Source organism: Heterocephalus glaber, unplaced genomic scaffold, assembly GCF_053883595.1.
Source record: "Heterocephalus glaber isolate CG9 unplaced genomic scaffold, H.glaber_assembly_v1.0 deba00001497, whole genome shotgun sequence".
Taxonomy (NCBI): domain Eukaryota; kingdom Metazoa; phylum Chordata; class Mammalia; order Rodentia; family Bathyergidae; genus Heterocephalus; species Heterocephalus glaber.
In genome coordinates, this window is record NW_028258320.1 from 17,429,441 (window position 1) to 17,455,442 (window position 26,002).

The 26,002-nt window shown below is 48.1% G+C and overlaps 1 protein-coding gene across 12 annotated transcripts in view; it reads left to right on the top strand.

The window, feature by feature from the left end:
- The window catches only part of Lrrc20 (leucine rich repeat containing 20), a 72,586-nt gene that overhangs the window by 19,115 nt on the left and 27,469 nt on the right, over positions 1 to 26,002 (top strand). For all 12 annotated transcript variants that reach the window (XM_004846201.3, XM_004846204.3, XM_021259550.2 and 9 more), the window contains one exon: positions 12,837 to 12,986. In XM_004846201.3, the coding sequence (XP_004846258.1) occupies positions 12,837 to 12,986 (150 nt within the window). The remainder of the gene's footprint in view (positions 1 to 12,836; positions 12,987 to 26,002) is intronic.

The following is a 26,002-nucleotide window of genomic DNA, read 5'->3' on the forward strand; positions in this document are numbered from 1 at the left end:
AGTGCCCCACCCTTTCCTTGCTGTGCAACTTTGAGCAATGTCCTAACCAATCTGGGCCTTAACTACTTGTCTGCATAAAGGGTCTAATAATCCCCCTCCCTGGGAGGTGGTTATCAGGACTCCACGGGGTGACATGCAGTCACTATTGCCTGCTCTTGATCTTTTAGAAGACCCCAGGGCCTGCCCAGGCCCCTCCCAGGCCCGACTTGGCCATGTGGCTTCAGTTCAGACCAGCTGAGGCCCCCCTCAGCCGTTGGTGGATGAATTGTTGGCATCATGTGGCTGCTGTTTTGATTTCCTTTCATGTGCACAGGAGTCATTGATTAAATGAAAATAGCTTACTATCAAATTAGTGCATCAGGGCTGAGGATTTAGCTCGGTGGTTCTGGCACCAGCCTCGAAAGCGCAAGGTCCTGAGTTTGATCCCTGGTACCAAAGAAAGAAAAAACAAGAAAAAAAGTGCATCTTTTTTTTTAAGTACGGGGATCGAACTCAGGTCCTTGCAGATGTGAAGCAGGCTTGGCAAGACCACTGAACTAAATCCTCGGCCAATTAGTGCATCATTTGATTGTAATCTGTGTGCACAGTTTACTTTTGTTTTTCATTAAACATTGGCTTATTTTTTCTGAATGTGGTTGACTGGCTTGCCAGGAAAGAACAGGGAGTTTTATTTTTTAAAAATAAAGATCCAGGTCCTGGCTGGGCGTAGTGGCACACACCTGTAATCCCAGCACCCTGGGAAGCTGAGGCAGGAATCACAAAGGTACAAGCCCAACACGGGCAACTCAGTGACATAAAAAATAAAAAAAGTAAAGGGACTAGTGGGTTCAATTCCTAGTACTGCTCAAAAAAAAAAAAAAAAGAATCCAGGTCTCGTGTTAGCACACACAGTTGTCCCCTTGTCATGAGGTTGTAGAAGTGCACTGCTGCGTGCCCTCTTCCTCCTCCAGGGGACAGTGGGCTGACACACATCTCTGGGATGGATTCATAGGTAGACAGTACAGCTTCATTGTATCAGTGGAACAGGGTAATGTATCTTTGCACCCTCATTACAGCGTCTCCTGCAGACTCTCTGCCAGGCGCCGTGAAGACATTTTGCCTCTTGCTCAAAACAGTCCTCTCAGTTGGATCATCTTGTCTGCAATAGAAATTCACATTTAAAGTGTACAATTCAGTGGTTTTTTAGTATACTGTGGACCATCACCATCTAACTCAAGAAGATTTTCATCATCCCCAAGAGAAACCCTTTACCCACGGCCACTCGTGCCTCATTTCCCTGTCTCTCCCTGTCTCTGCACCCCTTTTCTTCTTTCTGGCACTGTAGGTTTATCTGTTCTGGACACGTATGTAAATGAAATCAGACACTATTTGTCCTTTTGTGACTTTCTTCTTTCACTTGGCACAGTGTTTTCAAATTCAAGCTAGGCATAATGGTGCATGTCTATAATCTCAGCATTCTAGGAGACTGAGGCAGAAGGATCACGCGTTTGCACCTAGCTTGGGCAATTTATCGACTTAGTAAGACTCTGTCTCAAAAAAAATGTTTTCAAGTTCAGTCATGGTGTATCCTGTGTTAGAATTGCATTCCTTTTTATGGGTGAATAATATTACACTGTATGTATGTACTGCATTTTTTTTTTTGATTTAGCATATTTTGTTTATCCATTCTTCTTTTGATGGGCATGTGGGTTGTTTCCACTTCCTGGATGTTATGAATGCTGCTGCTGCAGACATTCACATACAGGTTTTGGATGAACGTAGGTCCTCACTGTACCAAGGAGGACCTTGAGTTGAGACTGCATAACTTGCTTGAGGCCTCACACAGCAAGAAAGAGCTGATCCAAGGAAAGCCTCCGTGGTGATTCTGAGAAGATCGTCCTTTCTGGCTCCTTGTCTCTTCTTGTGTGGTTAGAGCACATCCTGACTGGGTGTGATGGCCGCCGCTGGCTGGGAGTCCCAGGCCCACCTTTGTCCTCTGAGGCAGACACCCATGGTCACCCCATTTCCTAGAGAGGATGGAGTGAGGAAGTCCTGTGAGATACGGATTCACATGCAGCTTTTGTTGGCAGGGTATGCGTGTGTGTGTGTGTGTGTGTGTGTGTGAGTGAGAGAGAGAGAGAGAGAGAGAGAGAGAGCACAGCCCCCCGGCTGTCTGCTGTGCTCCACAACAGCCCCTCTCAGCTTCACCCTGATGGGTATCAGCTCCATGCACCCCCACCATGAACATGACTCCATGGACCCAGCTTTGGCAATCGAGGGAATACATTCCCCGGGTAGCTGGATGGCAGGGCTGCTGCTTTCCTTAAACTGAGTATATTTGTGAGAAGCCAGAAAAGCTTATAAAAATCTCACATAACACAGAAGTCTTTAAAATAGGAAGAGAAGGAAAAAACCCAACCCTCAGGTATTTTCAAATCAAGTGACGTCCCTTATCCTGGAAGTCACCCCTTCCATTTGTACATTTCTGTCCTTCTCTGCCTGACTCTCTTCCAGGCCCAGGATAACTGCTGTGATGGTGGAGGCTTCTGGGGTTCTTCAGTCTTCAGTGCTTCCTCCTGAGTCCTTTCCCTTCCCGTGGTCATCACCTAGAGGACAGGGGAACACCGCCCTAGAGATCAGGCACTAAAAGCTCCCCCACGGACCCGAAAGCAGCAGTCTCCAGGGAAGGCACTTGTCCAGAGGAGCGGGTCTCCTGCTTGCTTTGTCTGCAGCCTTCTCCAGCGAGTAGCTCTGTAAATACTGTGCACAAATAACTATTTAAAGCATGCCTGGTTATGCCAGGTGACACGCAGTGCAGTCCTGTGGTGACCAGTGATTTGTTGTTTTGCTTGTTGTTTGCATCCTGTGGGGCCCTGGTTTAGAGAACAAATGGCATTTCAGAGACTGGAGTCCTGTTTTTCTGGAGGCTCAGCCAGGCACATTGGCATTGTTTAGTTTTGCCTCTATCACCAGGATGCTAACCTAGCCTTTGAGTGTACCTGGAGGTGCTGGGAGTTTCATCTTCTGGAAAAAGTCCTGTCTCTTCCCATCAGGCCCAGATCTTAGTTTGCATTTTCCTGTTGCAGAAAAGTCTATTTTCTTGAGGTCAGCCCCCTGAATGAGAGCCCTTGCCACCCAGTCAGGGCCTCTGCTCTGTTGCCCTCACTGAACTCCATATCCTGCCCTGTTGAACTGAGCTCTCTCACTATACCTCAGTTTACACAGTGCTAAATAATGGTACCCATCTCGTGGGGTGGTCAGCAGGAGGTGTAAAGTGCTTAGAAAAGTCTCAGGCATGTAATAAGTACCACCCCAGAGTGAGCTTTTTTTTCTTTTGAGACAGGGTCTCGCTATGTAGCCCAGGCTGGCCTTGAACTTGCAGCATTCCTCCTGCCTCAGCCTCCCAAAAGCTGGGATTACAGGTGTGTGCCACCACGCCTGGCTGCTAAACTGCTCTGCCACTGAATTTATCAATCCATTCTTTTTTTTGGTACCGGGGGTTGAACTTGGGACCTAGTGCTTGTGAGACAGGCGGCGAAAACACTGAGCTAAACCCCCGGCCCCACTGCTCCCTCTTATTGAGATGTAAGCCAAGGGTCCTGCCCATGGTCCCACGGCCAGTAAGTGACATATTCAGGCTTTTGATACCCTGATAATGCTTTCACCTGTTCTTTCAACTCTAAGTCTCCCTTCGTATAGCTCCCTAGTAACTGTAATGTATCAGGGTTCCCAGGAATCCACTGTAACAACAGGAAATCTAGATGCTCATTGGAAATTCAAGATCCACCCCACCCCTTTTCTTTTTCAGAGGAGCAGACTATGCCAGGTGAAACACATATTCTAGGGAGGCAGTGTAGCAAAGTGGTTAGGGGCACAGACTCAAGCTCGTTTGTGCCACTTACTAACCAAGGCCAGCAGCTCTGTGCCTCAGACACCTCCTCTATGAAACACGAATGGTAATTATACAGCCTGTCTCACAGGGCCTTGGGGAGCAGGGAAGTTAAGGCAGAACAGCTCTGAGCTCTTGACTTGCAGGTAAGAACTACTATGTAAAGGTTTTTATTATTTTTTCAACCGGGTGATCTTGAATAAGTCCTGTGACTTTGAGCAAACTGTCGAATGTATCTGGGACTTAGTTTCCTCATTTGTTCAATTGTGTAAATGAGCGTAGCAGTGATCTTACAGGGGGTGTGGGAGGTCGAGGTGATGACAGGTCTGAAGCCCAGCAGGGTGCCCATCTGGTGCGAAATACATGCTGGTGTCGATGAATGGCGGCTGCAGTTAACACTGGCCTGAACCTGGCCAGGAGAAAGCTCTTGGGAGTTGGAGCTGGGCAGGTCCTGCCTCCAAAATCCTGAAGTTGAAGGTTCTGGGATGCTTTTGCCTGGAGGAAAGTTTCTATGTCCTGAGGTGCCAGCAGTGGGAGTGGTGGTGGTGGTGGTGGTGGAGGGAATGGGGAGGTGTTTAGTAAGTATAGAGGTTCGGTTTTGTAAGATGCAAATGCTCCAGAGATTGATTGCCCAACAGTGTGGCTATACTTAACCCTCCTGAACAGTACACTTAACAAAGGCTAAGGGGATAACATTTTCTTAAAGTCTTAATTTTTTTAGAGCAATTTTAGGTTCACAGCAAAATTGAAAGTGCTGAGGGTTCTCCTATACCGTCCCTCATGTAGTCCTCCCCCACAGTCAGTGAGCAGCATCACCAACCAGAGCTCTCCATCGGTCACACTTGGTGAGTGTGTGTGAGCATGTCATTGTCACCTGGTGTCCTGGCGTCCACCCTGGCTCACTCCTGGTGCTGTATGTGCTGTAAATTGGGATGGCTGTGTGGTGATGTACCCACCATCATGGTGCCATGCAGAGTTTCCTCTGTGCTCTGCCTGCTCACTCATCCCTCCCCCCACCCCGGCACCCCCAACAGGTCATACATTTCTGTCACGTGTGTTTTACCATAATTAAAAAGAGAAATATGTTTATGATATCCTTTATCCTCCTGTATATATATAAAAGGGTGCCAGGATCAGTGAGTGGTGGAAGAGTGTCTGCTGGGCTTTGGATATGGTTTCTGTGTGTCCTCCAAGGTTCATGTGTTGGAGACTTGATCCCTAGCATAGTGAGGTTAGAGGTGGTGGGACCTTTAAGAGGTGGAGCCTAGTGAGAGGTCATTAGGTCATTGGGGGTGTGCCCTTAAGAAGGGATTAAGAAGTTCTCAGGAATTAGGTTTTTCCTGAGAGGAGCTTGGCCCCTCGCTGTTCTGGCTTCCTGTCTGCCACATGATCTTGCTCCCACATACACTCCACCACTGTGATGCCGTCTACCCTGAGGACTTCAGGGAGCAGGCACCGTGCTATTGGAACTATCACCCTTCAAAGCCGTGAGCTAAACCAACCTCTTTTCTTTATAAAGTACTCAACCTTAGATAATTCATTATAGTAATAGAAAATAGACTAACCATGGCAACTATCAATATGAGGTGTGATTGACAAATGCAGTGCATGTTTACATTTTTAAAAATTTGTTACAGTAAAAAACACTTTGCCATTAATCCCCCTCAATTCAGACACACTTATCCCATTGTTCTTGCTACTTTCTGAAACGGTTCTGGACGTGCTCTTTCGTGAATGTCTTTAGTTGAACTGTTGTAGCTTCCCTGCTGTCCTGAATCAATTCAAAATGTTTACCTTTCATGGACATTTTGACTTTGGGGAAGAGCCAGAAATTACTGGTGCCAGATCTGGTGAATAAGGTGGATGAGGACACACCATAATGTTTCTATTGGAAATTTCCGTTGGATGGCACTGAGCAGCAGCATTCACTATATTTTTTTAATCACACCCTGTAAAGATGCTAAGGAAAGAGAACTTCCAGAACTGCTTTCCATGCAAAGTGATTTCTGATGGGAGCAGCTCACACCCGCCCCAGATCTCCTCCCATAACCTTGGTGGCCTTTTTCTTGACCAGGACTCAAGCCCATAGTGCGCCCACAGCCCATTGCCAACTCTCACCTTTTTGCCCTGTGGTTCACTGGCAGGGACTCAGTGGCCCTCGCAGCTTTGTACTATCACTGTTGAGCACTGTCACCAAGCCCTCCTCTCAACAGGGATTGGCAGGGGTCAGAGTTGAGCTTTTCTAGTCATAATGCAAGCTTGGCCCAGAATGCCTGACTTTCATCTGAATGCTCTGTGTACTTCTCAGATATTGTTTCTGACTTGGTTCTGCCCACTGGCTATTTTTCATTAGGGATTCGTTACAATTGATGAGATAACCTTTCATAAAGGATCTGTGCTTTTCAAATAAAAGGTTCCTTTATTAACACAAAGAACTGTTCTAATTAGAGGTTTGGAGACATACAGGTTGGCTCTCTTAGAATAATTGTAATTGGAGGATAATTATGCTCTGTACTTTACTGGAGCTTGAGTACTGGCAGGTGGGTGCCGGGGAAGGAGTGCTGAGTCTGGTGGGTCCAGTGGTGATGGGGGAGCCCATTGCCCCCACTGGGGTCTGTGGACCTACCCACCAAGTAGCACTCAATGATTCTCATGCCAGACTTCCTCTCTGAGCCCCCAGCAAGGGTGAGACCCAGGGAAATTGTAGCATGCTGTGCTCTAAGGTGGAGGCCCAGAGGGGAGAAAGACCCGTGGGCCTTTGCATATGCCATGGCTCTTCCTGGGTTACTTTCCCTCCTTCCTCTGTCTGTAGAAATCGCCCATCTGTCAGCCTGAGTCTAGGGTGACCCTAAACGTCCCAATCTGCTTAGACCTAAAGAGAGGTTTCTCAGAACTCTCAGGGCTAAAATTAGAGAGGTCCTGAGCAAACTGCCCTGCTGGTCATCCTACTTGAAGCTTTGGTGTGGAATCTTGCCATTTAAATTCTGTGACCTCTCATCTTACTAAGGTGACCGTGGACAACTGACCTATCAACAGGTCCCTGTTTTCTTGCTCTGAGGGTAACTCGCAGGTTGTTATGGGAATTAAGTGAGTTAATGTGTAAAAAGTGCCTGGCACATTGCAAAGACTCAGTGTTAGCTGCGTTTGCTTCACTGAGTCAGGAGGAACCTTTGGCCCCTGATCAGGTTTAGGATTCTTTCCTGGGCAACTTCCTTGATCTTGGCCCATGATGTAGTACTCACCTGCTCTTGTTCCTTTATGACTTGGTGAACTCTTCCCTATTGTCTGCTCCTAGGACCCCTAGGGAGTGGAACCCTCTTCTTGATGAGTTCTCCTCCTTGAGGACAGCTCTCCTGTCAGCAGCTTGGATTTCCTCCTCCCTGGGTGGGATCTCCCTTCCTTAGTGGAACTGGCACCCAGCCACATCCTGGCAGAGTCCTCTGGAAGCAGTGCTGTCAGCCCCTCATAACCCACTGGCTCTGCTCATGGGCACTTTTCTCTTGCAAACAGGTATAATGGGTCTAGAGGCTGCTCATCCTCTAAATTAGAGAGGAATTTCCTGAGAACAGAAGCTGAAAGCTGCGAGCCTCTTTCCCCAGTGGTGCTGAGGTCTTAGAATATTAGGATCTAAACCGAAAAGGCCTCCCTTTAACTGTAAGATCTCGAGCAAGTCACGTGATTGCAGTTTCCTCCTGTGTACAGAGAGGATAGTTCTTAGCACATACACAAAACAGTTATTATGATCCCCGTCCAATGGAGCCTGGACATGAATATATTGCAAATGGGAAGATGACTGGGCAAGGTCGAGGTTTGTTCCAGGATGCTTGGATATCTGGGTCTCCGTATTCTTGTTCCAGATGCCATGGAGAACTGTTCCTGAGATCATGAACCTCTCCTCTAAGCAGAACTGTGTCGCCATGCTGTGCTAGTGGCCGCTGATGGGGCTGGGATGAGGGGTATCGCATCGTGCCTGTCGGGGCTCTTTGTGGGAATCCTTGGTGGCTTTTGCCATTGCTGGCAGCCACAATGTTCAGAGTAGGAGCTTTGGGCTGTATCCCCCAGTAAACGGTTTCAGGGTCACAGGATGGAGTTTCTGGGAACAAAACAATCACTGGACACAATGCAGATCAGCGCCTGCCACATTGCAAATACTCAGTGGTCAATGGCTATTTGGTGGGAGTAAATGCAAAAGCAGATGTTGGGTGACATTCCAGACCCTCAGCATCCGACAGGGTGGCAGAGCAGGGTCCTTGACTAAGCTGGCCACATGAAGCCACAGGTGGCTTGTGTGTCTCGAGAGAGAGACGAGGAGAGTAGGATGGTGTGAGGGTGGGATGGTGTGCGGTTCCCCGGGTGGCATGAACGAGACTGGCTGGGGTATTTTGAGGCTGATCTGCTCAGGGAGGACAGGCTGCTTTAAGACCCTTGCAAATAACCTAAATACGTAGCCTTGTGGTTACGTTTCCTTTCCCTTCACTGTGCGCAGGTTCTCTCCCCACTTTGGAGACTGGGCCGTGTTTTATAATTCCTCCAAGGTGCCCGAGGCTTGAAGGTTCCACTTCCTAGCATCTGCGCCAGCCAGCGAAGGGACTTAGGGTGTTTCTGTGGTTCTCTTGTGGGTCTGCTCTTCTCTGCTCTCTTATTGATGAGGAGCTGGCTATCCTCAGCCTACCCTTGAATTGGCCAGGTTGTTTTTTTCCAGTATAAGTTAATATGATAAAGGTATTTTTCTATTTTAAAAGTAAAATGTTGCTTCATGTAAATACCTGTACTTAACAAGTGGTTGGTATATGAATATATAGTAGTAATTTACTTATATAAAATAAACAAATATCAGGACCATAAATCGTAACAAATTGCTCAAATCTTCCCCCTAAAATGCTTTTTTCTGATTGGTTTCTATTCTGTTGCCTTTCCCAGGCATGTATACTTTTTTACCTAGTTGGAATTATGTTGTGCCTGTAAGTGTTTAAGATAAGGTCTCTCTGTTTTGTCCAGGCTGGCCCCAAACTCCTAGGCTCAAGTCATCTTCCTGCCTCGGCCTCGAGTAGCTGGAACTCCAGATCCACACCATGATGCTTGGCTCAATTTTTATATTTTGCTTTAATGAAATCCCTAAACACCATAATGTGAACTCTTAAATAAGAAAAATGATCAACAAACATGGGTTGATAACTCTAGGAGCTTTGCCAGCAGCCTTTGGGTGAAAAAAAGATCAGAGTTCTAAATAGAAAAATAGAAAGAGACATGAATAGCGTTTTCCACAAGGGAAATAAAAATGGTTAATTAGCCATGAAATATAATCAGTTTTGTTACTGAGAGCATTTCACATTAAAGCAAGGAGAGTGTGGTGGTGCACGCCTGTAATCCCAGCCCTCGGGAGGCTGAGGCAGGAGGATCGCTGTGAGTTTGAGGCCAGCCTGGGCTCCATAGTGAGTTCAAAGCCAGCTAGAACTACACAGAGAGCCTCTGTCTCAAAAAAAAAAAAAAAAAATTAAAAAAATTAAAAATAAATTAAAGCAAGGATACCATTTTCCCTTATCATATTAGCAAAATTGGTTTTTTTTAATGATTCTATTACTTTTTTTATTAATTATATTTTTTTCCTTGTGAACTTCTGTATTTATTTTTGAGACAGCATCTCACTATGTAGTTCAGGCCTTGAATTCACTTAGAGGTTGTATAAATGTTCAATTCTGTTTATTTCTGATTTTTTTGTTGGGTTTCAAAAATGTTAAAATGGAGCCAGCTATGGTCGTGCATGCTTGTAATCCCAGCACTCCAGAGGCTGAGGCAGGAGGATTGCCTCGAGTTCAAGGCCAGTTTGGGGTGCATAGTGAGTTCAAGGCCAGCCTGAACTACAAATTGAGACCTTGTCTCAAAAGAAAAGAATTAAGTGTAATTTTATCTAGAATTTATTTTGATTCTTAGGTTGAGTTTCTCTCTTTTTTGTTTCCTCGAAACTTAACAATGGTTATTCTGACGTTTGTTGATGAATCCTTTCCTTTGCCAATTTATTTGTGAGGCCTCCTTTAGCATATATTAAATTATGACATAGAACTTCCGAACTCTCTGTTTTCCTTCTATGATCTGTTTTTCCTTTTGCCCTCTTTTAATTGTTATGGCCTTAAATATAGATTATAATCTCACTTTACTTTTTAATCTTGGCCTTGCTTGCTTATTCCCAATTGAACTTTAAAACCATTTAATCAAATTTAAGAAGAAGTCTTTTGAGGATTCAGGTTAGGAATTACACCAAACAATTTAAAAGTTAATTTCATTTAAAAAGCCAATATGAGTGTGGTAGTGGCCACCTGTAATAGCAGCTACTCAAGAGACTGAAGCAGGCAGATTATAAATTCAAGGCCACCTCGGGCAAATTTGGGATACCTGTCTCAAATATAAAAAATTTAAAAAATATTAAAAAATGACCTTTCCTATTTTTCTTTTCTTTTTTTTTGCTACGGGGGATGGACCTCTGGTCCTTGTGCTTGCGAAGCAGGCAGTGAAACCACTGAGATAAATCCCCGGCCCAACCTTTCCGACTTTTCTTCATGGTGGTCAGAAACATTTTCCAATAAAATTAGCTCTCTACGTGTTATATTGTTGCTGTGGTAGATGTTTGGTTGCTGGGATGTAGAAATATTGTTGCTTTTTTTGTTGTTTATTTCAGCTAGCCATTTTGCTGGCCTCTTTACTTCCTGTCCTTTGTTAGACTGTGTGCTTTGCTTTGCTGTGCGCTTTTGAGCTTGTGCAGTCATTTCATTTGCACATAGTTATCGTTTTGCCTATTTCCAGTGACTGTGTTTTCTATTCTATTGGCCAGAACATTAAAGACCATATTTAGGGATGCTGCTCGTCGGAAGCATCTTTATTTTGCTCTTTGCTTTAAAGAGACAGCTTTGCTGCTCCTTGATGCTCCCTGGATGTATGATGACTGAGATCTGTTTGCTCCTGCCCGAAAGGGCTGGTGTACTTCACTACAACCCCGACAAAAATGCTTCTCCATCCCTTTGTATTAGGCACAAAACGCTGGAGGTTCATGGTGTGAAAGTACCACTCTTTCTAGAATCCCCAGCTCACCCCAAACTCAGAGCTGCAGCACTGGTCCACTTCCAGTGGAGCCCTTGATCTCTGTCTTCTGAAGCTCAACTTCGGGCCATCTGTTCCTCCCCCCCAGACATGGCACTCTCTTCTGCCAGGCCTCCTCTCTGATGGAAGAGCTGTCACCAACACTGGACAGCAGCATGGCCGAGGCCCAGAGGAGGCTTTCACATTTGCTAACAGGTGCCCCATGGAGGAGCCCTGTGGACCTTTCCCCACCTGTCACCAATACCCCTGCCCTGCTCCCAAGCCTGCTGGACCTCTGGCACTTACCTGGGGGTCTTCCCAGGCCAGTGCTGAGAGGGGCTTAGAGAAGCCAGGTGAGGAGGTCTCAGTCACGCATTATGAGATGCAGAGGTGAGAGCAACAGCTGCTCAGGGCAGTCAGGGAAGGCATCCTGGAGGAGGTGACAGAGGTGACATTTGAACGGGGACTTGAAGCAAGCATAAAAATTCTATGGGACAACTAAGGGAGAAGGGCTCTAATTATGATCATTTCCATATACTTTGTAATTGTTGCTACAGTCAGTAAGACCTTTAAAAACTGTATTCCCTGTTTCCCTCAAAATAAGACCTAACTGGAAAATAATCACCCTTGAAAACTAAAGGTGAAAAATGCCATCACTGTTCTCTTGCTCAGTGACTACTCTGTAAGGCAGGAAAGGCAAAGATAGGCTGATTGGGGGCTGGCATTTTTGATCTCTCTCTCTCTCTCTCTCTCTCTCTCTCTCTCTCTCTCTCACACACACACACACACACACACACACACACGCCCCTCTACACATGTGTATGTCAGTTTGTGGAGATATAATTCACATACTACACGACTCCTTCATTAAAGGTTACCACTTAGTGGTTTTGATGTATAGTATTGTGCAACTTTCACCACAATCTAATCTTCTAATATTTTCATTATCTTCACAAAAAGCCGCCTGCCCCTTAGTCCTCATCTCCAAGACCCCTTCCCCTGTACCCCTGACTACTTCCTGTCTCTAAGGAAATGGAGGTGTACAACATGGGGGCTTTGTGACTGGCTTGTATGTCTTGGCATCATGTGTTCAGTCTGTCTGTGATATAGTGTGTGCTGGTACTGCCATTCTTTCTAACGCTGAATAATATTTCTTTCTATGGATCTATCACATTTTCTTGGCGCATTTCTCAGCTCATAGTCATTTGGATTGTTCTCACGTTCAAGCTGTTGTGAGTATGTGCTGTGGGTATCTGTGTGCTATGTGTTTTTGTGTGCACACATGTCTTCATTTCTCTGGAGTGTATGTGTATGAGTGGCATCCCCAGGTCACACAGAAACTGTGTTAAGCACCGAGGAACTTCCGGGCTGGTCTGCACAGTGTTTCCCTGCTGAAGTGCGAGGGTTGTCTTCAGTGTGATAGTGCTGGGAAGAAAGACAAACCATTCCGGCGCCTGCCTCGCAAGCTCAAGGACCTGAGTTTGATCCCTGGTACCAAAAAAAAAAAAAGAAAGACAAACCAGAGTCTGAATGCCCAGTGTGTTTTCAGAGTAGGCAGTTGTGAAGGAATCTAAAGGTGTCTCCCTCATTGTCGAGCCTTTGATGATTCCAGAGGGAATGGTTTCTGCAGGCTCTGAGGGACACTTCTGTGAATGCTGCTTCTGCCATCTGTGTTCTGGCTGGGAGGCAGTGGAATAGGGAAGGTGGTGGACTAAATGCTGGCAAGGGGCTCTTGGAAGAGGTTGGGCAGGGTCTGAAGCCCGGTAGAGGGGAGAAAGGCGGGAGGGCAAGAGCCTGGGAGAGAAGGTGATGCTAGGGTCCATGACTGTGTGTGTGGGTGGGGTTCCTGGACAGCTGTGGCGAGTAACACTGGTCTGTCTTTGTCCTTTGGCTACAGACCTGGCTGAGTGTAAGCTGGTTTCCTTCCCCATCGGCATCTACAAGGTCCTGCGGAATGTCTCAGACCAGATCCACCTCATCACACTGGCCAACAACGAGCTCAAGTCCCTCACCAGCAAGTTCATGACCACATTCAGTCAGCTCCGAGGTAGGCCCTGCTCATCTCAGGCCAAGAGGGTGTGGCTCTGACCCTGTGTGGGGAATGTCACCAGCTCTGGTCCCTTTGTTGGTCACTTGGACTCATGAAGCCATTCCCAGGGGTAGGCTTTGAAGATGATTCTGTGTCCTCCACGCAACCTGGAAATCTCTGGGTCAGCTTCTGCCTCCAGCTGGCTATGACCCTGACTGACCAAGAGTCAAGACTGTGTCTGGGTCCTGGATTGCTTCTCTTGTCTGAACAGGTCAGCAGGGTGTTTGGGTCCTGAGGCCCATGAAGAATTAGTTAACTCTTGGAAGCCTTAAACAAGCTCCTTCTCAGCTTCAGTCTAGCGTTCTGTGCTGCTTTCTCAGCTTAGGAGTGAGCCATGCCAGGGACACTGGCACTTTCTCTCTGGACACACACAGAACAGGTGGATGTGGGTGCCTGGCACAGACATAAGCAAGAGGTCAGCAGGTAGACATTGTGGAGTCTGTTGAAATGGTTCTTCTAAATGGACAAGTAGTGGTTGCTCCCTTCTCTACATAGCAGGGCCACCATCCTTCTGCCTCCCCTGGAGGGAGCTGCAGCCTGGGCACTTGTGTGTGTTTGGAAACTGATAGGACAGAAGAAATGCAGAGGGCACAGGAAGTAACAAATATTTCCTGCCTTTTGGCATTTCCTATCCAATAGGAGCAGGAAGAGGATCTTAGACCCTGTGTAGAGAAACAAATCACAAAATGGCGATGGTGCATGAGCCACCTGAGCAAGCCTGTCACAGACAGCTGATTTTAGGCTGGGCATGTGTCTTAGCTACTTTCTTCATGATTGGGACAGAATACCTGGCGCCCATAACTTAAGGAAGGAGAGGTTTATTTTGGCTCACAGTTTGTAGAGGTTTCAGCCCATAGTGGGTTGACTCCAAGGCAGGGCAGCATGGCAGAGAGGCATGGCAGAGGAGAAAGAGCTCATGGTGTGGCAGTCAGGAAGCAGGGAGTAATCAAGGGAGGAGGAGGGAGATAGACCTTTCCAGGCCACACCTCCAGTGACCCACCTCCTCCCACCAGGCTCTACCTCCCAACATCACAGGTAGCTATAAACTCATTAGTGGGCTAATCCACTCATGAATATCCTGCACCTATGATCCAGTCACCTCCCCAAAGCCCCACTTATGAGCACTTGAGGCTTTGGGGGGACATTGAGATATAACCTGCATCCTTAAAGAGATGTGTATATGGGGCAGAACCTAGATAGGAGAGGGAGGCATGAGTTGGCAAGGAAGGAGGAAGCCCAGGTATGGCCTGGAAAGGCCACCACCCAGGTGACACACAAAAGGGCAAGGAGGGTCAGGTCTGGGTGGTCGTTTCTGAGTGATACTCATAGAGCTCTTCATCTTTGTACCTGAAAAGCTGAAGTCCTATCATTGGGGAGGGGTGGGGGTGAAGTTTGATTCCCCAGAGGCACCTATGGGTGCTCTACCCTGGCCTCCTTCTCCCTTCTTTCCTTTCCTGGCAGCTGCTTCTTTACACAGGTAAGGGGGGTCCCCATAGCAGCAAGCTCCTTGGACCAGTAGCTCACAGCCCTGCTAACACTGGCATCATCTGAGGAGCTTTTCTACAAATGCTGTTGTCTTGGCTCTACACTGAGACCAGATGAAGCAGAACATCTGTGTGTGTGGCCTGGGCTCAGACATTTGTGAATACCTGCACTGGTCATTCTAGAGTGCTGGGAGCCAAGGTTGGGAACTAGAGGTGAGAGGCCATAAACACAGATGCCTAGGAGACTAGCATGTAAGTAATGAGTGACAGATTGGGTCTATAGCAATAGGGGGCCTTGAGGACTGTGGCAAACTAGTGCATGCCCTGCTGAGCTGATCTCCTCAGGTGTACCACAAGAGAAAATGAACCACTCTTCTGATTACTTAATAGAAGCTGGAAATAAGTAAGTTTTACATAATATGAAAGTCAACAAAGCACATTTGCAACATAGATTTACCCCATGGGGCACCAATTGAGAGAATGTCCTGTAAAATATCAGCATTGCTCCTACCCTCACATTCCATAGATGGAGAGGGATGGTCAGGGAGGGAAGGACTTGTCAGGGTCTCAGAGCAGCACATCTGGGGCCTGGACCCAGGTTTGTACCCTGAAGGCCAGGACAGGGCAGTTTGTCTAGGCCACTTGTGTCAGCTTAAGAGTCCTTGAGTGCTGTATGGAGCACACTGGGATTGAATGTTTGCTTTCCAGAGAGGAATAAGATTGAAAATGGATGATGGGGCTTCTCAGAGGTCCCTGGGAAGGGGAGTCAGGCAGGGACTTCCTTTGGGTCTTGACTTTCTCCCTTTAGACCATCCATTGAGCATTTGCATTTTCCAGACCTGTGTCTAGAGGCAGGCAACAGGCCAATAAGAGCTGAGTGTGGTGGTACATGCCCACGATCCCAGCACTCCTGAGAGACTGAGGCAGGAGGATCACAAGCTCGAGCCCAGCCTAGGCAATTTAGCAACTGAGTGAGACTCTCTCTCAAAATAAAGAGCACAAAAAGGGCTGGGGATGTATGGAGTTCAATTCCCCATAGAAGAAAAGGGGAGAGGGTGGCCAGTAAACTGGGCTCTGCCCCTGAAGGAGCTCAGGTTTGCAGAAGAGACACATCCTTAGTATTGAGGGCTGAGATACTGGTGCGGACAGAGTGCTACTCAGCAGAGGAATTAGTACTTCCCAATCAAGAGTGTATGGCTGGGAGTGCGTATGGAGGCAAGAGCTTTCAGAGGACTTGATAACAGGCAGTACCTTGTGGAATGAGCGAGTGGGCTTTCGCCAGAGACCTGGTGAAAGAGCAGAGAAATGCCTTGGAGAGCTGGGCTGCAGAGATATATTTATCATGATGCCTCCCACTCAGAAGTCTGTTGGTGCTGTTTGAACTCCTTCCTGGTGCTCCCTTGCCCTTGGGGTTCTAAAGGGAAGGCCAGCATACTTGCTAGTTGGATTTCACACAGTGGATTGAAGGCTGGGGTGGCCTGGGCAGGAGGTGCTGGAACAGCACTCCATCTGACTCTTAGAGAGGTGGCTCTAGATCCAAGTCTTTGTTGTGATTTCTCTTTCAACAGAAAATTTCTTCTTTTATGTGTGAAGAGGAGGTTCTGTGAGGTCTACTATGTCCTCTTCTGTGTTATTTGCCTGTTTGTTTGCAATACTGGGGATTGAAACTAGGGCCTGGTACATGCTAGGCAAGTCCTCACTGCTGAGGTATAGCCTTAACCAATCTCCCTTCCCTCTCCTCTCCTCTTCTTCTCTCCCTTTCCTTCCTTCCTTCCTTCCTTTCTTCCTTCCTTCTTTCCTTCTTTCTTTCTTTCCTTTCTTTTTCTTTCTTTCCTTTCTTTCTGGTTTATATCTAATTGTCTTCCCAAAGCCTCATGTGCTCATAGATGGGGCTTTTGGGAAGTGATTGATCATGGGAGACTATACTTATTAGTGAATTTGTCCACTGATACCAGTGCAGTTTATCTTGTGCCTCTAAGGAATTAGTTCTTTTGGATTCAGTTCACAGTATTCACCCATCCTGGCACTCAGAGGCCTCTGCAGCCATAATCCAAGGGGGACCTGGCTACTGTTTGAGCAGACCTTGGCATCATCCACATGGTGCTGGTTTTAGGCACATGCAGAATGGAAAAGTTGTGGCGTCAGGGAGGCTTCTACCCATATTTCAGCAGAAGGTATGGGAGGCAAGGCAGTGTGGCCCTGAGTGTGTGAAGCTGTGAGAGTGAAGCTGAAAGTGCAGTGGAGACTCCAGGAGGTTGGAGAAGCCAAGAACGTAGAATGTCTGAGGAACGCTTCAAGGAGTGGTCAAAGCCAGCCCAAGAGAGAAGCTGTGGGAGCCCAACCACTTGCAGTGCCATAGGGAGGATGGGGTTGCCCAAGGCCTTTGGAGTTCATATTTCACCACAGCTTTCCCTGGATGCTGGACATGGAACTATGGGATTTAACATTTGGCCTGTTGGGTTTAGGTCTTGCTTTGGTCCCATTTCTTTGTATTTCCTGCTTCCATTTTGGAATGGAAGTGTTTATCTTGTGCCATTGTATGTTGACAGTGTGTAACTTTCTTTTTTATTTTTATAGGGGCTCACAGCTAAGAGTTTGCCTTAAGTTTCAGAGGAGACTTTGGACTTGGACTTTTCAGCACTGCTGGAACTGTTAGGACTTTGGCAACTCTTAGAGACGGATAAATGCCTTGTGCATAAAGAGATGAGCGTGAGTCTTTCAAGGGCCAGGGGCAGTATGTTATGGTTTATATCTAGATGTCCCCCCAAGGCCTCATGCATTCAGAGGTAGGGCTTTGAGAGGTGATTGGATCTTGGGGGCCTGGTACTCATCAGTGGATTAGTCCACTGATAAGTTTATAGCTAAATGTGCTTTTAGAAGTTGGCTAATGGTAGCTCTAGAGAGTAGCTAAATGTGCTTTTGTCAGAAGAGGTGGGTCACTGAGGCGGTGGCCTGGAAGGGTGTATGTCTCTCCCTGGCTCCTCTCTTCACTCTCTGCTTCCTGGATGGCATGCTGTGAGCAGCTATTCCTCTATCGTGCCCCTGGGCCATGCTGTCCTGCCTTTTAGCCAATTGACTAGAGACTGAAATGTGATCCAAACTAAACCTCTTCTCCTTTAAGTTTCAGGTGTTGGGTATTTTGTCCCAGTGATGATGAAAGTGACTAGGACACTTTGAGACAGGATCTTGCTAAGTTGCTCAGGCTGGCCTCAAATTTGGACCTCTCCTCGCTTAGCCTCTTGAACAGTTAGAATAACAGGCTTCTATCACCATCCCTGGCTTTTTCTGGGTCCTTGATGGAAGTGGGTTACCTTGATGTCATGCTTGTGCCAGGAGAGAGAATAATCTCCTTGTCCCCTGCCTGTTTTGATGTCTCTTGGGAGTTCCGTGGGGACTTACTTCTGTGAGGGTCACAGTCCCCAGGGTTGGGTCATCTTTAGGTGGTTCCATTTCCTTGGTGCCCTTTCTCCATTGCATGGAAGGAAAAAGAAAGACCTGAAGTTTGAATGACAGGTGGGAGAGTGAATCCCAGTGTCCAGCTGTGCCTCTTCTATCCCCTTTCCTGTATGTCTGTCTCCTCACTGTCACTCAGCCCCTTTATGGAGTGTGGCCTGGGTCTGCCAGTCCCAAGAAGTGTGGCATCCACCTGCAGAGAGAAACAAAGACCACCCAAGTGAGAACAGCAAAGGCCTCTTACTTTGAGCTTGTGTGCATTGGGGGTCAGCCCCCATTGCTTGCATTTGGCAGCACCTCAGTGGCAGCAGAGGATTGGGAAAGCTTCACTGTGCAGAAAAGAGACAGCTTCCAGTCTGATTGTCAGTTCTTGCCATGGGGAAGCTGCAGGTGACTAACCAGAAGCCAACATCCTAAGCAGTTGATGTTGGTGCATAATTGTCTTTGATTGGTCTTTAGTTTAAAGTGGGGACAAAAATTGAGGAAGCTGTCAGTTATTGATTGAGTCCTAGCCATTCGGGGCCAGTTGTTAGAAGGGTTATTGTTTGGCACCTAAATTGGCCTGGTGCTTGGCTCTCCCAGTTCCACTCTGGGTGTTTAATCCCTATAACACCCACATGATTTGGGAATGAACAGAAAGCTAAGGGTTAGACATGGTCCTTGAGGACCTCCCCATCACAAGGGAGGGAGCTGTGTGAACAGACAGCCCCATCACCACATGAGGGTCAGCAGGGCAGATACTGACTCAAAGTCTGTAGATGCAGAGGAGGTGGAAGTCAATTCTGTTTCGGGGAATCAGAAAGCTTGCAGAGGAAATGGCTTGAAAAGGGATTGACAGATTAGTAGGTGTTTACTGGCTAAATAAGAGAGAGTTTCTGAAGCACCTTTCATGAGATAAATGGTGTGTTTAGGAAGTGAATGGAGAAATGATACAAGACTGAGCAGTGGGGAGCAGATAGGTATGGTATGTTGTAAGGGGCTGGCCCGAGGGAGCTGTCTGGGAATGTTCTGTAAGGGTCTGGGTGGCTGGGTTGGGATAGGCCCTGTGGAAAAGACAAAGAGAGGCATCCTGGACAGGAGAAGCATTGTGATTCACCAGGAAGCTGCAAGAGATGTGGGGCCTTGCAGGCCCAGCCCCTAGCTGTGTCTTCATCCAGACCCTGAGGGAGCCCCTGAAGGCCTTCTGTCCTTCACAGCAGATGATGTGTCTCCTCACCATGAGGTCCTTGGCTGGGAGAGGAAGACAGTGCTGCTGGGGCCTCTACAGGGTCTGCCACGGTGTTGGCTGACAGTGTGTTGCTGTGTGAGAGGGTGCCAAAGAGTCCTGGGCAGCTCTGGCCAGCTGACTGGGCACCCCTGTGGAGACTACCTCACCTCAGACCCTGCTGCTGGAGGAAACCAGGCCTGGCAGAGCCTGTCAGTTGGGCCCCAGAGAGAGGACCAGGCTTTAGAAGGAGAACGGTCACTCCAACTCTTCAGCAGTGTGGAGTTGAGATGTTCTTCTGGGCCTTGGCATGTTTTCAGCTGTGATGGGCTTTTTTGCCCCTTTTGAATGTGTGTTCTTGGAGTGCTCCCTGACAGGGAGACGCCAGCCAGGTGTCAGGCCAAGGTAGAGAGGGGTGCAGACTCCTCAGAGGCAGGCATCTTGCAGGGCCTGTCTGCTGAAGGCTCGACTGTGCAACAGAAGCCTTGTCCTTCCCTTTCCCTTGGGGGTCTCCAGGCAGCAGTTCCTTCGATTTTTGCCAGTGAACACAGAGAAAACCAGCCATTCCTCATTGCCTCAGCCAGGAGCACAGGTGGGAGTGAGGCACTGGGACTTCATCTTTGGCTCTGAGAAGCCACCTGGTGCTTAGGGAGTAGCCTTGTGCTTCAACCCCCTTCTCATGGCTAGGTCACCACACCATGAATGGTGCCTGGGGGTGAATGTGGGCAGAGCACATGGAAAAGCTAGTTTGAAGCCACCAGGTTCACATAGACGGAAGGATGGACATGACAGAGGTGCTCCCTCTGTTCCTCAGCTGCAACTGTCCATGCTTGGAGCTGGAGCCTCAGCAATATTGGCAGCTGGAAGGGACAAAGGCAGAGTGGACAGTGTAGGTCAGGGCCCTAGGGGCTTATTTCCTGGTGTTCTGGGAGGAGAGGATGAGGAAGGGGGATTCCCTGGGCACCGTAAATCTCCCAAGGTAGGAAGTGAGGAGCTGTCCTCAGAAAGGCCATCGGTGGTCCACCCAAAGGCAGCGGGAGACGGCGAAGTCACAGAAGGCTGTCCTGCCCCTAGACCCTACTTTGCTTCAGCCCACTAGGTTTGCTTTTGCTTAGCTGATATCGCCTAATGGATGAAGGATGAAAGAAGAGGGATCCAGAATGTGCTGGGAAAGCCAGGTAGACTGACCACTTTGCTGAAGTTGAGTACTGACATCCTGGTTGTAGTCAGGCCTCATCTGATCTACTGTCAGGGGGGCGCACATGTTCTGTTCACTCTACATGGCCACCACTGGAGCAGCAGAGTCCGGTGGGGGCCATCTCCTCTGCGTTATCCACAGCTGCATCCGCCAGTTGCTGATGATCAAGAGATCCTACCTGATGTGGAGGAGGTGATAAGGTGTGGCCTCTTCATCTGTTTTTGCCATCAATCCTAAGGTTATCTGACCCCCAGGGTTACCTGAGTGAACTCAACAAAGCAAAGGCCAAACTGTCTGTGACCTCTGTGCACACTTCTAGACCATGAGTTTGCCCTCTCTAGCAGAGTTAAAGGAACTCAAGTGCCCCGGGCCTTGGTATCCTTAGGGTAGAATCCTGGGGGCTGGGGATGTGGCTCAATGGTAAAGTGCTTGCCTAGCATATGTGAGGCTCTGAGTTCCAGTCCCCAACAAAACACATACACACATACACACACACTCAGTCACATGCAGATAGAATCCTGGAAGCAGGATTACCACTGTCAGAGACCATGAGAGTTACAAGGCTGTACTACACAGAGCAGAGCCGCCTGGCAGGGACCAGCCGGCCCATGAGCTGGGGGAGTAATTCCTTGGAAAGGAATGGGCAGTAGCCGAGGGAGTTGCACCTGCCAACAAGCCAAACAGCCCGTCCGGGTGGCCCCTCCACCCACCCAGCTGAGGACTCATGGGAAGGGTGAACACCTGGATCAGTGGGACATTGTGACTCTGAACCAGCTCCGATGCTATGTCCTCCAGGACCAAGCTGAGAGTTCTTGCAACCCTGCGACAAAGGACTTTGCAGGTTCTCACTGCCCCCATCTCCGCAGCCTTAAGCGCAGGTCTTTGCTGCAGCTCTGTGATTTCAATGGGTTCTCTTACCTGCTTTCCCTGTACACTGCTGGCTATCATTCCTTCCCTGCCAAAGCTGCACAGCTCCAGGCTTTGTTTGAAAAAATGTGTCCCATTTTTTATTTCTGAATTGGTAATAGATGCACATAATGTAATAGTGCAAAAGTTGAAAGGGGTAATAGGGAAAAATAAGTCTCTCTCTTACTCCTGTCCCCAGACATCCAATTCCTGCATAGTGGCACTGGCCTCATCATCACTTTTGGAGATACTCTATACTTCTGTGAATTTACATGTATTTACTACCAGTAGCATTTATGCAAGTATTATTATAAGCACTTTACAAGTATAAAATTATTTAAATCTTATAACCTTACAAGGTGGGTTCTTCTACTCTCATTCTCTCCTTCCCTTCTCCCTTCTCTCTCTCCCCCTCCGACTCCCCCATCTTGTACTGGGGATTGAACCCAGTGTATTCTCACGGAGTTACATCCCCATCCTACCTTACTCTATATTTATTTTTTAAATTTTGAGACTTCTCACTAAGTTGCACAGGCTGAACTCAAAGTTGCAGTCCTCTTGCCTCTGCCTCCCAGATTGCTGGGATTACCAGCATGTGCTTCTGTCTCTTTTTTTAGGTGAGAAAACTGATGTGCTGTGTAGATAACTTGCCCAGGGTCACACAGCAAGAGAGCATTGGGCTTGGATTGTGGGTTCAGATCCAGAGCTCCTTCAAAAACTCTTCCTGGGAGGAAGGAGGATGCATGCACTGCTCATATCTTGCTATTTAGCTGAGTGATATGTTTTAGAAGTTGGCTCATATTTGTACAGTGAGAACTACCTTAGTCTTTCCAAGTGGACAGGAGAATCAGTATTTCATTTTAGTCCCAGACCTGGGGGTCCATCTGGGGAGTGGGTGTAGCTTTTGGAAACTTTACTCTCTCTGACCCCCGTGGGCATTGGTGTCTCTGTGTGAAGCCTTCTTAGCACTAAGCATGGGCCGTTTGTAGGACACTTACTGCCTCCCCAATGTCTGGCTCTGTCCCCGGGGGAATACTGCATGGAGGGACAGTGATTGCTCAGCAACCCTGGATCAGAGCTGATTGATCCTCAGCGGGCAGGTAGTTTTGGAGCTGACACACGCCCTGGAAGACCAGCTGCATAATCACCACAGGCAGCCTCGAGTGTCCCAGTGGAATCAGCGGCCTCCTCCCTCTGCTGGGGTGGGGTGAATCTGTGCCCTTCTGAGCCAGCCCTGGCAGCTGTCCACGGTAAGGCCTGTGTGGGAAGTAATAAAAGGAACTTGGGGAAGGAGAGGTCCTTTTAACAGACACCGGAAACCGCAGTTCAGTCAGGGTAATAAGTAAGGAAATGTCACTACTAAAGCTGTTCTCAGCCCTGGCACCTTGGGAGTGGGATGAGTGGGGACTTTTCCAAAGCGCCCGTCCACCTGGGAGCCTGGTTGTTTAGCTCTGAATCCTGGCAGAAGACAGCAAGAAGAAACTTTGGGAGCCCTGGACCCAGCTGCTGGGACCCTCAGGCCTCTCTGCCTGAGAAGGACTGCAAGACCCTGGGCAGAGAGGCTGGGTGCCGTGACAGCAGAGTGAGGAGCAAACTAGGCCTGGCTGTGGCTGTATTTAGTGGGGGGCTTAGCACAACACTGGTCTAGGTCTGTGGACCACACTTTTGTTCTTCTTCTGAAGTGGAAACAGCAGAGAAAACCTGTGGGGCCCCAGGTTGGGCTACATAGGATAGAAAAAGAAAGCAAAACTGTCAGCATCCTTCCTGGCCCTGATTGTCCTCCCTAGGACTCTGAGAAACAAATTCTCTTACCTGAGAAACAAGGTGTATTAGTCTGTCTTGTGTTGCTGTAACAAAATACCAAAGGCTATGTAATTTACGAAGCAAAGAGGGTTTTTTTGGGGTTTTTTTGTTTTTAAGCAAAGAGGTTTATTTGACTCACAATTCTAGCGCCTGGAGGGTCCAAACAGTATGGCACTGGTGTCCTGATCACAACATGGCTGAGAAGCAAAAAGGGACCTGGCTTTGTGTAGAAGGAGACAAGTGCATGGGATGACATCAGTTAATAAAAACTCATTCTCTTGAGAATCAATAAACTGCAAGACCAGCGTTAGTCCTTTCCAAAGGCAGTGCCTCCATGACCTGGCCACCTTGTCCTTGGCCCCCCCCTTAGAGGCTCTGCCACCTCTACACCACCACATAAGGGACTAGGCTTCTAGCATGTGAGGCACTGGGGAGCTGATTCAAACCATATCTACAGTGTAGGCTGGGAAACTCCTGCTCCGTGGTGATCTTGTGTGGCTCGAGATAGTATACACATAGGGTACTCTGTGTAGGGCTTGGTGCCTGGAAAGTTCCTGCTGAGCAACGGTTCTGGTTCAGGATGGTACTGACACTCTGAGCCTCAGCTGTGCCCCTAAGAAGTCTCTGGCCAAGTAGATTGGAAGATGGTGCATTTAACAGAAATCTGTCTCTACACAAGGACTTTCCAGAACAGAATCCAAGAGATTCCCCAAGTCCAAGGCTTGTGAGATGGGAAACCTGACTCTTAGAAAGGAGAAGTGGCGTGTCTGACCCCTCCAGGCAGCTGTGAGCAACGCCGCTCAGCCTAGGGTCTGGGGTCATGGTTGTGCTCTTTGCTATGGAAGCAGGTGATTCTATCACTGCAAGTTTGGCGAGTGCCACGGGGGGGTGGGGGGTGGGAAAAGGAGAAGTTGGGCTTCATGTGACCATTGGGACAGTGGACCTGGATTCTTAACCCAGTCCTGTCCCTTACCAGCAACAGGATTTGACCTTAAGCATTAAACCACCTAAGCTTTAGTCATCTTGTCTGAAAAATGGGATTGATGCTACTGTTGACCCTGTAAGGTGGTCATGCGTGTTAATGGAGGCCATGCAGGGAAAGGAGTTAGCATAGAACAGGCTCTCAAATGGTGCTTGCTAATATTTAGTACTTTCAGGCACGAGGATACTGGATATGGAAAATCTAGATTAGCTAGATCCTAGATCTGGCAAATAAAAGTACAGGACACCCACTTAAGTTTGAATTTCTGATAAGCAGTGAATAACCTTTTAATATAAATGGGTTCCATGCCATATTTGGGACATTTTTATACTAAAGATTATTTATTGTTTATCTGAAATTCAAAATTAGCTGGGTATCCTGTGTTTTGTGTGCAACTCCCTACTAGTGACACACAGATGGAGGTGGGGCTCTGACCGAGGCAGACTTGGCTGCCTCTCCGGGGCTCCTGCTCTTCCTGCAGGTTGGACAGATAGCCTCTTCCTTCAGCTGGAAGGATGTCCACACATACCCGCTGCTGCAGGGTTAAACCTGGACTGTACTGGGAACGGCAAGGAGAATTTGGGGAATTCATGGTTAACTATTTGCCCTTCCATTTACTTGGTCTTTCATTACAAATACTTCCTGGGAACCATGTCTTGTGTGAGGCCCCATACAAAATACAGAGGGTCCAGGATGGAGCAAGAGTGCTTTTCCTGGACCACAACCAGGAGCTGGCCAGGGCACCACTGGCTTCTTTGCTGGACCACACAAGCGCTGCCTGCCCAGCTGTCTGGGCTTCTCGTACCCATGTATGGCCTGCTGGCCCTTACTCTCCTATCTTCTGCCCCTTTGGCCTCTGTCCTTCCTTTCTGGGGAGATATTTTGCCCTCTATGGCCAGAACTTCTTGACCAGCAGTCCCTTGGTCCCCACAGTAGAAGGAGCAGTGGCCTGGTTGGAGTGGGAAGGTGGGAGTGAGGGTCCGTGCATGGCCCTGGGGAAACCAGTGGACACCATGCTCCACCAGCCCATACCCTGCGTCCTCTCCTGTGTAGGCTCTGGTGGGCTTGCCATGATGTGTGGGAGCCGGATGGGACTGTGTTCTGACGTAGACAATGTCACTTAATAACCAGGAACAGTCCAAGGTCCTGGGCTGCTTCCGTGGAACTTTGGAGACTGGCAGAGGGTCACATACACACCTGCTTCCTGCCTCCTCATGGTCCTCTTTAAACCTGGACATGAGCAGCATATACCTGCCAGCCTGCCAGGCAAGGCAAGGAAAGCTCTCTGGCCAACCTGGGCACCTGAAAATGTCATTGCCTTTAAATCAGCTCCAAATATGACCCTAATCATGCTTCCCTGAGTAAGTGAAGGACACTGAGGGCTTCCTTGACTGGTTGTGACCTCACTTTTCATCTCCAAGGCAGCACTAGGTAGGGTTTCTTGGCTCTAACCTTCCCTGATGAGATGGCCGTGCCTCTGCCATCTCTTTACTGATTGAGGGCAGAAAGTTCAGGCCAGAGCGGTAGAGCCTTTGATGGAAGTGAGGCTCCACTCAGCAGGGATGCTGCCTTGAAGTGCTCGTGGTTGGCCCCTGGGTGAGGTCTCTGGGCCTCCAGAGCACCCCCAGGGTTCTCCAGAGAAGCTGAACCCATGGGAGAGGGAGCGAGAGAGACAGACAGACATGCTTACCCACATCCATACATAGATGAGGTCAGGTCACATGGGGACACCCAAAAGACTCTTAGAATCTGTCTTCGGGATAGATGCTTCTTACATTTCTGAGCTGCTCTGGGGCGGTAATTAGGCTCAAGACTGAATTGGTTTGATAAAGGCCATCCTTTTTTTCTTTGAAATAAAAATTCTGAACATGTCAGAAAATTGGAGGTAACAAAATCAAGAGAGGATTCTCTTCCCCACCCTGGTGCAGTTATCCTGTTGCCCTG